The 13,928-nt window shown below is 41.3% G+C and overlaps 1 protein-coding gene across 1 annotated transcript in view; it reads right to left on the reverse strand.

The window, feature by feature from the left end:
- Positions 1 to 1,151: 1,151 nt before the first annotated feature.
- The window catches only part of LOC111218961 (ephrin type-B receptor 2-like), a 47,200-nt gene continuing 34,423 nt past the window's right edge, over positions 1,152 to 13,928 (reverse strand). The window contains exons 4-16 of the mRNA XM_022741466.1: positions 10,143 to 10,298; positions 8,679 to 9,014; positions 8,396 to 8,520; positions 8,103 to 8,265; positions 7,220 to 7,328; positions 6,672 to 6,739; positions 6,403 to 6,525; positions 5,814 to 6,061; positions 5,240 to 5,455; positions 3,877 to 4,026; positions 2,999 to 3,192; positions 2,742 to 2,897; positions 1,152 to 1,260 (exon numbers count right to left, since the gene is read on the reverse strand). Coding sequence (XP_022597187.1) covers positions 1,152 to 1,260; positions 2,742 to 2,897; positions 2,999 to 3,192; positions 3,877 to 4,026; positions 5,240 to 5,455; positions 5,814 to 6,061; positions 6,403 to 6,525; positions 6,672 to 6,739; positions 7,220 to 7,328; positions 8,103 to 8,265; positions 8,396 to 8,520; positions 8,679 to 9,014; positions 10,143 to 10,298 — 2,153 coding nt within the window. The remainder of the gene's footprint in view (positions 1,261 to 2,741; positions 2,898 to 2,998; positions 3,193 to 3,876; positions 4,027 to 5,239; positions 5,456 to 5,813; positions 6,062 to 6,402; positions 6,526 to 6,671; positions 6,740 to 7,219; positions 7,329 to 8,102; positions 8,266 to 8,395; positions 8,521 to 8,678; positions 9,015 to 10,142; positions 10,299 to 13,928) is intronic.

The following is a 13,928-nucleotide window of genomic DNA, read 5'->3' on the forward strand; positions in this document are numbered from 1 at the left end:
TGATGACTGTGTTTTCACCTTGACACTTATTACTCCCAAAAAACATGAAACATATTACTTTAAGCCCGTGAGCCAGACTTTACAGTAACTCTCTACTCCACAGTAAATAGGACAGTGAAACCACAGTGAGCTTGTGTGTAGGAATACAGTAGTTTAGCGGTTGAGAATATGTCATCCCAAAGTGTTGTTTGAGGGCAGCTAAAACGGTGAAAATATTCCAAAAATAGCAAACACACAGATATTGGCTTTTTTCCATAGGTATTTTTTAAGTGGATAAAACAGATTTTGTCTGCTGAGCCCGTCCACAGCAGAACATCACTCAGCTCCCTGCTACTTCTCTAAAACTGAGAGGATGCTGATCTGAATCTGAAGACTATGCATGAGTACCTCAAACAACCCCACATCATATGACCTGAACTATCACTTCTTAGGTTAAGGTAAGGTAGGTAAGTTAGGTTGTTTTAAGTTATTTAAACTATAACTAATTAAAACAGCCAGGGCACCAGCTGTGCCTGTTACCTCACAGTGAAAATCTAGAAGACCATTATCACTGTGTAACAGAGCAGTAGTCAGCCGTGTCAGTGCTTCACATGCTTCACTGAAAACAATGGGTGCTGCCAGCTAATAATGTCATGTATTTTGTTGCGGGCTTTTAATAGAATTCTACCACTACTTTCATTCACTCTTATTCATTTTCAATAGTGAGTCTTGTGCATCAAGTGTGAGGGCAAGTTTGGAAACTTGATTTCTTACTGAATGTTTCAACTTGGTGGCAGTGAAGCCAACTGTGCTGTGTTACCATTTAATAAAATTAATTAAAATAACAAGGCGTCTCATTAAATAGACATGGACTGAACAGTTTGAAGACTGGGTCTAGATGACTGTAAAGTACAACATCAAACCCACAAGCATAACTGTTACCTGGACATGAAACAGCTACAAGAAAACACAGAACATCTGTGCTGTGCTGCAGACTGATGGAACCTTCTGGGAAGAATTTGGAGGGAGGGTGGGACAGTGAGCTGAGGTTGGATTGAAGTCAGTCTGTGTGCAGGTCATCAGCTTTCTTCAGAGGTTCCAGGAGAATGCAGAGTTGGTGGCTGCTGGGTTTCCTGCAGTAATCAGAGCCTGTGTGTTCCTGGTCTGTGAAATCACACTTCCACTGAAGTGATCTGGTTCATCTGGGCCCTCATGGATTGGATGCTGTTGAGGATTTTTTTCTGGTGGCCGGCTAATGTCACTCCCACTCTGAGGATGTCCCTGAAGAGAAACCATTAGTCAGTTCCACCTCAAGATGAATAAAACTAGAGTAAAACTTGACCCCCTTTAAGACCCCCTGTTTTCTGGATGCTGAAATACAAGTCTAAATGGCATTTTATAAGGTTTTTACATATCTAGTAACCTATTCCTTGTTCTACCAAGTCTGCAAAGCTGCTGGACTGTAAGAAGATGAAAAGCACTATGAGACAGGACTTAAAGATCTCATGTGTTTCCATGGAAATAAACTGAACTTTCTGACCCTGCAACTCATTTCAAAGTATATTCATGATTTACGCTACTGAAAATCAGTGTTGTGCATGAACGTGTTCTATGAACAGCATTCACGCTGAACTGAACGAATCAGTTTACAAATGAATGTTGTACGACAGTTTTAGCTCACGTTTTACGACATGCTGCATGACGTCTCCATAAACACGGCCCAGCTTGGCTGGTGCCAGCAGTACTGCATCTAATACTGCTGAAGCCAGTTTATTTGAACAAATGAAGCAGTTTTATGAACAAACAAGTGAAGACTCAGACAGATTATATTTATATTTATATTTTAAATGTAACTCATGTCTGTGACTCTTCAGTGGTGTATAATAATTCATTTAGTTTGGGAGTGGCAATGATTTGGGGCTGGTGATGGATGGGTAGAAGGAGGTTCTATTGAAAAAGAATATTGGCCTTTATTTATTTAAAAGAAAACTGAACAAATGAACGTGCACTAGCTCATTTTTGGAACTGTGAACTTAGTTCAAAATTTAAAAAAATGAACTATCAACGTGAACTAGTTCATTTTCATCTGTATGAACTGAACTTTGAACTTTTTTTTTTAAGTGTGAACTGGCACAACACTGTTGATAATGGCTAATTATGTCTGACCTGCAGGTCGGCTACACAGTTCATCACAGATCCGGGCAGAATGAGCATAACTTTTCCCTTTACATGAGCTGAAAAAAACAATCAGCATTAAACATTCACCTAAGGATCCTCAGTCCATAGACAGACCAAAATCAACCGGATTATGACAAATCCAGATGACTCAGCCTGTTCATATTCAGCATGAACAACAAAAATGAAAACATAAATTCCCCCAAAATGATGAAGATGATGATTAGGGACTTTGTGGGAACCAAATCCTTGAGTGCCTGTTAAGTCCACGAGGAAAACTATATTTACAGTAACTGTGTAATTATAATTAAATATATCTCTATCAATACTGACATTACTGTTACAACACAGATATTTTTCAAGCTCTGCCCCTGTATTACATGTTAATTTCTCTTGGTACCTAACAAATATACATTATGTCAAAACATATCTATTTTGTCTTCCCTTCCCTCAATTAAAACTGCCCTTAACAGACATATTCAAAAATAGACATTCAATTACAAACTAGGAGTCCTGGTTTATGTTTTAAATGACAATTAAGTAAGAAATAATGATCAGTGTGAATATTTCAAGCATATCTAACATACTCCATGGTCATTTGAGACACCACATCAAAGCTGGTGAAGCCTTCGTTGGCAAAGCTCTCCTTGTACTGGCCCATCTTAATGGCATCCAGCCACTCATCCACTGTGCTGAAAGAGGAGAAGTCTGGAGTGCTGCGATCAAGCAGAGGTAGGTGAACACTGGTGGACAGAAAGAAGACAAAAGAAGAACACAACAGCCTGTGAGAAGGTTGGTTTGTAAGGGCCATTCACAGTTTTAAGTGATGGAGGTCCTGCCATACCTTGATGACAGTGGTGTCATGGCCTTGAGGCTGTTAGGGTTGCGGATCATCTTGTCTAAAGTGCTGACAATCTGGCTGAATTTGGGCCGGTTGTTCCGGTCTTTTTGCCAGCAATCCAGCATCAGCTGATGCAATGCACTAGGACAATCCATAGGGGGGGGTAACCTGTAGTCCTGCTCTATGGCATTGATGACCTACAAAATTGATATGAAAACTAATGACAAGTATATGAGAACATGACTACAAGAACTTGTTTCAGTACAGAACTGCAATTAACAGGTAAGACAGAAGAAAAAACACAAATGAATTGAAACCACTATTTGATTGTTGGCATTTGAGATAAACCACACTATGCATCATCTCCAGCAGGATCATGGGTCATCTACTCTGTGTTTTTTCATTTCATTTCATTTCAAATTTAATTTAATTTAATTGAAATTTAAAAAATGTAATTATTTGATTTATTTATGTAATTCATTTTAATCTAATATAACTTTTTAGATTTAATTTTGTTAAAATGTATTTTTACTTATTTATTTATTTATTTATTATCTGAAAACTAAACATTTAATTGATTTACTACTACTTACTAAATAAACTACATTTAATTTCTTTTTTTAATTCATCAGCAAATGCTGTGGTTACTGCTCACTGTCTGAATGCACCTTCGTGGCCTGGCCTGGTTGATTACAAAACCAGTGTTGAGTCTGTACCAGTTTCTTCTGCCAATAATTTAAAGCTCCTCAACCTATGCAGTCAGAATAGTCTAAATGGTAACTGTAATTGTACACACAAACATCAACACATCAAACCATCTCACCTTTCTTTGACAGTTCTGTGATATGTACTTAAATACTGTACTACAGGGCTTTACTCACATCTTGATTACTCATGTCCCAGTACGGCCTCTCTCCATATGACATCACCTCCCACATGACAATGCCATAGCTCCAGCAATCACTGGAGGAGGTGAACTTCCTGTACTGGATGGCCTCTGGAGCCGTCCACCGGATGGGAATCTTTCCTCCCTGGAAAAACAAGCATGGAGGTCAACAGTGGTACTGTGGACTGAGAGCAAATCCTCCAACATAAAGGGTCTTATAGGCTGTTTGTCCCTACCCTCAACAAACCATAGGGGCATTGTGCCTCTACCAGTGGCAGGAGATATATCACTACTAAAAAATAAATAATCACGCCAAGGCTGCTGTGAATGTTCGGTTTGTTTCAGGCTTAGGGAATTATGGCTTGTTCAGGTTAAATGATCTTCGTTGTCATGGTTACAATAATAAGGTTATGGTTATAGAATGATTGTAGTCATTGTTAAAAGAAACAATGTTGACTGTCAATTTCACACAGGAAGCTGAAAAAACACTGCCCCTGCAGCGCTGCAGCGCATCATATGACAGACCTGGACCACACATAGAGAGGGACAATGAAATGGGTGAGTTGACTACTGTGGTTGTCTAATTTTGTTTAATAGAGAACGCAGATATGAGCTACTGAAATGCCCAGCCATCATCTTATTCTTTCAGTCACTACCAGGTCAGCCTTGGAGACAGGGTGAGGAGCTCTGATTTCTGGAGAGAGCTCAGAGTAGAACTGTTGCTCCCGAACCGTACATATCTCATTTGGCCTGTGAATGTCAAGAAGGAAAACTGAACTACTTTGCTTGACCTGTTACCACAGTGACACAATGGATGGATGGATGTAACTAGAATAACTGAGGAAATTTTTAATGGGGAATCAGTCCCACTGAAAGACAAAGACTGGTGTCGTTCCATTACTGATCCTTTTTTAGAAACCTTCTGACATATTGGCCAACCCATTTTTTCATTTGTTTGATTTCCTGTTTTGACTCTAAACTCTCACTAATGTAACTTTATTCATAATGATTTATAACATGATTTTAATAAAATTCAATTTAATTAATTTCTGAAGTGTGTATTTTAATTGATAATTCTTTTTTTTTTTTATGTAATCTAATCCAATCAGGTTCTTTTTCACGCTCCTACACTTGATTCCACATCCAATGACACAAACCATTCACTTGTCAACTATTGTCTGTGAATTAAGTCAAAAATAAGTGTTGTCATCCATAGAAACAGGGTCAACCCCACTCCATTTTCTGGCAGCTTTGTGAAAAGTTCTCATTAACTGGCCAATGTTGCCATGAACATTTAGTGCCATTTAGGAGGTCCACCACTCCTAATGGTGAGCTAGGGGTCTGTGATGAGGACTCACCAGTGCACTCGTGTAGGTGGGGTCTGAAGTATCATCCTCAAGGAAGCGTGACAGGCCGAAGTCAGACACCTTGCACACCAGGTTGCTGTTGACCAGGATGTTCCTAGCTGCCAGGTCTCGATGGACGTAGTTCATGTCACACAGGTACTTCATTCCAGCTGCTATACCTCGCAGCATTCCCACCAGCTGGATCACTGTGAACTGCCCATCATTTTGCTTTAGGAACAAAACACCAAATTAGTGTTTTTACTTTGTGATGAATAATGCAAAAGAATGAACATTACTTACTATAGTAACATAGTTATAGTACACAAATTCCAACAAATCAAGCACATGATCAGATCTCCGTGTAATCTGTGGTCAGCATCATTGCTTATAACTGCAATTATTTTGAAACAGCTGTCAGTGACAAGCCATAGTTTTCAAAGCTGAAATTAACAATGAGTCATGGCCCCAAAAGGAAGAATGTTTATTGTGACCCGATATATCCTTTCCTCTGGCCTCTAACCTGAGAGAGCAAAATTGTAAGTAGTTTTAAATTTGCATATTAGGGTACAGACACACAAATTTTTACCCTGAGGAAGGAGTCGAGGGATCCGTTCTCCATGAACTCAGTAATGATCATCACAGGGCTGCTTTTGGTCACCACGCCCTCCAGATGGATGATGTTTGGATGGTCGAATTGGCCCATGATTGATGCCTCACTTAGGAAGTCCCGCCTCTGGCGTTCAGTGTAGCCTGCTTTCAGTGTCTTAATAGCCACGAGGATCTCTCTCTTCCCAGGTTGACGGAGGTTTCCACTGCATACCTCCCCAAACTCACCTGGCAGAAAGACAGGAGCAATCAGTGGATGGTCAATGGCATTTTGAACAAATTATATGTATTAATCTAAACATTGTACGTAGTGCTTTAGTTTTAAAAAGACATCATGAAATTCATAGAAACTACACTACTATAACCATCAGTCTAAGACATAATAGGAATGATACATACACTGCGTTTTTATTATGTCAGGCAGTGATATGAAATTTTACATGAATTTGGCAAGGCATGCCCTCAGATCTGCTGAAGAGTTCCAACAGGCCAATTAAAAACATCCCAACCCTCACCTGCCTTCTCTGATACCTGACATAATTTCCTTTTCATGCATTGTTTTCCTTTACCTGCACCAATCACTTGTTCAATCTTGACACAGGAAATGTCGATCTCCTTCGCAAACTCTCTGACTGCTTCATTGGGGTCTTCATAAGTGAAGGGGTCAATGTAGATCTTCATTCCTGGTGACACTTCAACAGAGAGAAGAGACAGCAGCGGCTATACAAACAACAACTGTCACATGAATGCGGAGCAAAACGATCCTGCATTTCATTTACACACAATAAAACTTCAGTGCTGTCTGATTACAACACACTGTTCAGGTTAAAGTACTTACTGTGACCACTGGTGTAATGTTGGAGTTTGTCTGTGTACTCTGATTCTGGTCTGTCTGAACTTCTCCTGCTGAGGACAAACACAAAGAGGCTTGCATTTCAACAGATCCATGAAATGGGCAACTCCATCCACCAATGAAGCCCATGTGATATGGATGAAGCTCAGTCCTTGATTTGGGATTCTTTTTATGACAGTTGAACAGTGTACAGGTTTGACACAGTAAAGAAGAATTTCTGTGTGACGCAGTTTTTTTCTTGCTTGGTATTTTGGTTGTGCCATGTTGTGACTGTTCAAAAAGATGTGCACCAAGAATATGTGAATAAAACAACAAAGTGCAATTTTATTTATGATGGGGATTTGTGGTAAAGTGTATTATATGCCCTTTCCATGAACTTCTCCTGCTGATGTGCACATGAGCAGATTCTGATGTGACTGAGCTCTGTTTCAAGGAGAGGCAAAAGTTCCATGTTTCTTATTTTTTATTATTATTGGGTACTTAGAAGAAATCAATTATATCTGTAATCTGTACCTGTAACATTACTGGCTCACCTGCGGCAGACAACTATGAAGACAGTGATGGCAATGATGAAGACTACCCCTGCAGCAGCAGAACCAATGATGAGGGGGAGTTTCTCCTGGATACTGGAGTTATATTCTTCTACAGGTGAAAAGACAGAAAACCGATAAATGTGGCTAATTTTCAAATACAGCCTCAATCAATGACTATGAGTGAGGTGGAAGTTTCCAGAAGTGTTTTCCCCCTTTCTGTATTTCCATTTCAGTTTTTCCTTTCAATGTTCTTGAAAGAATTTTCAGTGATTGGACGATTCTGTAACAGCTGAAAACAGAGAGTGCACCCAAAAGCAGAACTCGAGACACTCAGCAGGTAAAGTCACAGTCTCTACTTAGAAATATACAACCATACACATAGGGGAAAAGGCTTGAACTCTGACACTAGTGAACAAGATGAACTGGCACAAAGTAAAGTGAGTACTGAAACTAAACTGAACTAAATACACTGGGGCAAGGGAGACAATGACACACAGGTGCAGCACATTAGGGTGGGGTAAAGTAATCACACAGGAGGGAAGCACAGCAGGGCACGAAGTGCAGGGATGTGGAATGAGACAGGAGGTGAGTATCAAATAAAACCAAACACCAAAAAGGCAAATAGCACTTTTATGTGCATGAGCTTGAACCTTTGACTTTCTATCAAAGAACCAGATATTTTGTAATGCAGTTAATACAATTGCTTCATGCAAATCCAAGCTGTAGAAGTGCTACACTATGTGTCTCATAGACATGCCACTGTCTATGAGACACATGAATTGCACTTTTACTTCTGATACCAGGGGCGCCCAAAATAGCTCCTTCAACTCCACAACAATATTAGGTAAAAATTTGTTTACATTTAGCTGATTGTCAGTCTTACCTTCAGTCATGGTCTGGAAGTACATTTTGCCACTAAAGCGTCCAAATCCAGCAACAGTCCGAGCCCGAACCTGAAAGGCATAGATCGTTCCAGGTTTCAAGCTTCGTATGACTGCAGTGTTGGTCTGACTCCTTGTTAGAGATGAGTTCCACTCTGCCTGGTTCTGAAACACATGCATCACTAATGATAAGTCAGAAAATAATCAGACAAATGATGTCTGAAAGTATCAAAACTATAAATGAGCAGTAAGAAATTTGGGGAAGGCCTGACTTTTATCATCAGCACTGATGTACCTTCTCATAGTACTGCAGTTCATAGTCCAGGATAACTCCATTGGGCTGATCAGGCTGGGACCAGGACAGTGTAATGCTGTTAGGGGTTCTACTGACCTGGTGGATGATGGACACTGCTGATGGTGCTGAGAACAAAATAAGATTGCAAAGTTAGAGTAGAGAAAATGAAAGGCAGACAGGCTACTGAAACAGAACCTTTTGGACCTATCAACAATCACTCATCGAATCACTGAGCAGTCACTATAGTAACATCATCTAATTTAAAATGCAGGGTTAGCCTCACCAGCCTGGTTGGTGGTGATGTTGACAGAGGTGTACTGTGGTGAATAAGGACTCTGGTCAGATACTCCATTGACAGCTTGTATTTCAAATGTGTACTGGGTGTGAGCTAGGAGGTCACTGATGTGGACATGGGTGTCAGTCAGTCCCAGCTGACGAGGGACAAACTGCACATTGTCTCCACAGCGGGTGCAGCCACCCCGCCCACTGCCACAGCTCTTACATATGATGTTGTAGACAACGTCTTCTCGGCCACCGCTCTCCTGTGGTGGGCTCCAATCCAGCCTCAGAGAGGTCTCATTCACTATGGAGATGACATTTTGTGGAGCTGATGGAACAGCTGGAAGAGATGGGGAAAAAATTAATTATACTGGTAATGTAATTCACTTAATTTGTCTGCTTCTTCTGGGTTTGTGCCCATTGCCCTAAATATGGAACAATACTTGAAAAATCTACTTGGCATCTCGTTGCACTTTGTTTTGCAAACAGCCAATCCAAGACTGTGATTATTTTTTCCCCTCAGATTTTCCTCTGATGAAGTTCAAGTTTCTGCAGTTGGTGCTCTTACAGCATTTTTCTGTTTACTACAGAAGACCAGAGAGGATATCCATGTCAGTCTTTCTCTCGACTTTGTATTTGTATTTTTTAAATCCATATCACTAACTATTATTTCTTAATATTTTTTTAAACGTTTGAAATTTAGATAGAAATAATAATAATAATAATAATAATAATAATAATAATAATAATAATGAACAATGTGGTCCCTGGTCATGGAGCATTGGACAAGTTGTTTACCCTTGCAATGATACTGGAGAGTGTCTCGCACCTCTTCCACTTGTGATTTTTATGGTGTGGAGGGTGTTCGGTATAGTGGCCCCAAGATTATGTGGTTCTACTAACTACATCAGGCTGTGACCTCCATTATGCACAGGGGCTGTCTGAAAGTGAGCACCTCCGAGTCTATGACCATGGTTCTCTGTCAGTCAATGGGGCATTCAGATCAAGAGTGAGTCACTGTCCCAAGAGAGGGATTTCAAATATCTTGTTCACAAATGGTATGCTGGAACAAGATTGACTGGTAGATTTGGTGAATCATCATCTGAAGCTGAAATTAGTTTGCATTTGCATTCTTTGCAGGGTTAGCCTTAGAGATAGAGTTAGGACCTTAGAATTTTTACTTCCTGTCTGGTCTTCCCTCTTTACAGCCACTACAGTAACATAACCTCCCTCACTATTCATATTGGACACAGGATTTATGATAGAAATGATCTGTATCTCACTATGTATAGAACATCAGCATAGAGCTCAATTTCTGTGCCCATTGTCTCAAGAAGAAGATAACTATGTTGATATAAATGTAAACTGTATGTTTTTGTTATGTTTGTTTGTTATGTGCATTTCAGAGATGGATAGGTGTTCACATCAAATCATATGTGTTGCTCTTTGCTGTTTAGTATATACATACTGGTGCAGGGCATCTGTAGAGGGTCAGAGTCAGTGCGGTAGTAGCTGTTGCGACAGACACAATTTGTTGCTCCATCACTTGTGGTTCGGCTGTTAATGGGGCACTGCAGGCATTTGTGGTCTCCCTGTGCAGCCTTAAAGAAGCCTGATACACAAGCTGTAAGGGAGATGTAGGGTAGGGACATGGGACACAGAAAATATAAAAAAGAGTAAGCTTAGGAACAAAATGCTCATGCAGAAAAAAAATGGCCCCATCAAATCAATCCATAGTGCCTTCATGTCATATTGTCAATTAGCTGCTTCAGCGTGAGTATTCTTGTTAGTCAGATTCTAAAATACTGTGTCTGAGCTTTTCCATCTCTAAAGTTTCCACCACAGTGCATATATCTCGTCATGATAGCCCGGATGTCTGCATCTCATAAAGGTCAGTTCATTGAAGTGACATGTACTGGGACTCCGTCAGATGCTGTCAGTTCACTTGTCCACAAGGTCAGAAAAATGTGTTAGAGAAGAGCCTGTCAGAGACTACACAAAACAAGAAAGAAAGAATATATTTGGCATTATGGAGGGCTTTTTGTGGACTAAATAGCAATGAATTGTTCAATTCCTATGCTATATGTCAGAACAAGATGGAGGGTGTGATTAAAACGTTTTACATGTTGAGGGGAAGCCAATTTAGTCTAATAATGAGGTACCACATTACAATAGGACTACCCCTATAAATGATCTCTTAATGGTTTATAACTAGTTTATTAATAAGCTTGTTAACACTTTTATAAATCATTAATAAGCTTTCATAACCCATTAGATAAAAAAGGCAACAGTGACCTGTTGCTTGTCAAGTAGTGAGCCCACGTTTATTTGTACTGTTAAGCCTCATATCTCATTAGTTACTGAGCTTTCTTTGTTTTCTTTGTTTTCTCCATCATCCAGCGTTTGTACCAGCTGCTTCATCACATGTTTGTTAAGTTACTAGCTGTTAACCACTGTCAGCATCTTAATGGTCAAAAAGTTTCATTAGGCAGATCAAATTATGGCAAATCAAATTATCATCAAATTACCAGATTCATACTCTGAGGCATTGGCAGTATTGTTTACCTTGACATGCTATCAGCAGCTGTCATCATTATAATCACAATCACAGGTGTTGATTGTTATTGATTGTTATGCACAGTGGATATAAAAATGGAGATGCTTTTTGTTGATTGGTCTCTTCTTTAGGACTCAGACCCACAGGTGACCTGAAGCCACTACACCCACTTATGTCAAACACAAACGCTGACCCACTGACAACTTAAATGTAAGCATACATCTAATTCATCTAACTGCTTGACCATGGAAATCAAGGAATCAAAGAGGCCACGCTTGTGTGGTGGTGATATAATCATGTGTTGCTAATCAGTGTGTGGTCACCACAGATGATGTGTCTGAAAGAGTGTCCACGTTAGCTGCCCCCACTGGGATCAGTCACTGTACATACAACATGGTTTATGTTTATGTTTATGTTTATGTTTTATGTCTTGATATGATAGAGAACAGGAATCTGAGGCTATACTGGGCATAGGCTCACCAGAGAAATTTAGCCTTTATGGCCACAGTTTACCATCTTCTATTGGCCACTCCAAGCACAATCAATGCTCCATTTCACAAAGCAAAAGTCGTCTCAAACTTGTTACATGAAATGAGTTCAGTGAACTTCAGTTATGTGATGCAATCATGTCAACATGAGTCTCAGAGGAAAGCTTCCAACATCTAGTGGATTCATGACATGAAGCTTCAGTTGGCTGCTTGTACCCGCGATCTCATTTTTTCAGTCACTACCCAGCGCATTTTGACCATCATGACCATTTGTGAGGGATGGAACAAAGACCAACTGGTAAATTGAGAGCTTTGCTTTCCAGCTCAGCTCCCTCTTCACCACAACAGTCTGGTACAACGTCTGCATTACTGCTGATGCTGCCCCAATCCATCCTGTCAATTTCCCGCTCCATCCTACTCTCACTTGTACACAACACCCCGAGATGCTTGAACTCTGTAGATAATTGTCTAGATAATAAACTTTTATTTACACTCAGTCGTTTTCCTGTTGTGTTCTTTTGAAGTAAAGACTGGAGATCCATTGAATCAAGAAGTCACAGCTTTTGATATGAGACTGATCACATAAATCAAAGAAATACAGTAATTCAGTGTTGTCCCGTCTGAGGGCTGGTGCCCCCCTTTTCAACAAGAGCACCCTCATGCCCTCTTCCTCATCTCTGGTGACTTCAATCATGCCTCTCTGGACTCCACTCTACCCACATTCACCTAGTATGTCACTTGCCCCACCAGAGACAATAAAGCACTGGACCTACTCTTCTCTATGCCAACTCAAAGGAGGCATTCAACTCAACACCTTTCCCTCCCCTGAGAAGATCAGACCACAACCTGGTTCACCTCCTCCCTCTGTACGAACCTCTTGTACACAGGCAGCCAGCAGTCACTCGCACAGTCAAGAGATGGTCTGATGAGGCTGAACAGGCTTCAAAGGACTGCTTTGATTCAACCGTGTGGGAAGTGCTTTGTGGTCACTACGGAGAGGATACTGACAGTCTGGCACACTGCATTATGGACTACATAAACTTCTGTGTGGAAAATGCCGTACCCACCAGGACTGTACAGTGTTTTTAAAACGATAAACCCTGGATCACTCCCAACATCAAGGTCCTCCTCAAACAAAAGAAGAGAGCCTTCAGGTTGGGAAATAAGGAGGAGCTGAAGGAAGTGCAGAGGGAGCTGAGGATAATGCTAAGGAGGGGGGGAGAACAGCTACAGGAGGAGGATGGAGAACCAGCTGCAGCTGAACAACATCAGCGGAGTCTGGAGGGGCCTTCGAACCATCTCAGGCTACAAGGAACCCAATTCCCAGCCTGCGGAGGGCAGGAGGTGGGCGAATGACCTAATTCTCTTCTTCAATAGATTTGATCAGTCATCTGGATGGGGGAATCCCTCATCCCCAACCTCCAGCACACAGTCATCTGGCTCCAACCTGTCCCTCACAACAAGCCAGGTGAGGAAAGAACTCAGGATGATCAATGCAAGAAATGCTACCGGTCCTGATTGCATCAGTTCACGGCTCCTCAAGTCCTGCACTGATCAACTGTGCAGGATAGTGGAGCACATCTTTAACCGGAGCCTGAAGCTGGGGAGGGTGCCACAGCTGTAGAAAACTTCCTGTGCGGTACTGGTCTGAAGACTCTGCACCCCAAGGATCTCAACAGCTATAGGCCGGTGGCAACGACATCCCACCTGATGAAGACCCTGGAGCGGCTGGTCCTTGACCATCTTCGGCCCTGGTGAGCCCATCGATGGACCCACTTCAGTTTGCTTATCAGCCTGGCATTGGAGCAGATGACACTGTCATCTACCTCCTGCAGCAATCCCTCTCCCACCTGGAAAAGGCTGGGAGCACTGTGACAATCATGTTCTTTGATTTCTCCAGTCCTTTCAACACCATCCAGCCCATGCTCCTGAGGGACAAGTTGGAGTGCACAGGAGTGGACCGTCATCTCACCACATGGATCCTCAACTAACTCAACACCCGACTGCAGTATGTGAGGATCCAGGACTGTGTGTTTGACAGAGTTGTCTGCAGTACAGAAGCCCCACAGGGAACAGTTCTGGCTCCGCTCCTCTTCACCCTCTACACTGAAGAATTCTCCTACAACTCCACTGACTACCAAAGTTCTCTGACGACTCCGCCATTGTCGGCCTCATCACTGATGGGGACGAAAGGGAGTGCAGAGAACTG

This window comes from Seriola dumerili, unplaced genomic scaffold (genome assembly GCF_002260705.1).
Source record: "Seriola dumerili isolate Sdu_G_001 unplaced genomic scaffold, Sdu_1.0 BDQW01000056.1, whole genome shotgun sequence".
Taxonomy (NCBI): domain Eukaryota; kingdom Metazoa; phylum Chordata; class Actinopteri; order Carangiformes; family Carangidae; genus Seriola; species Seriola dumerili.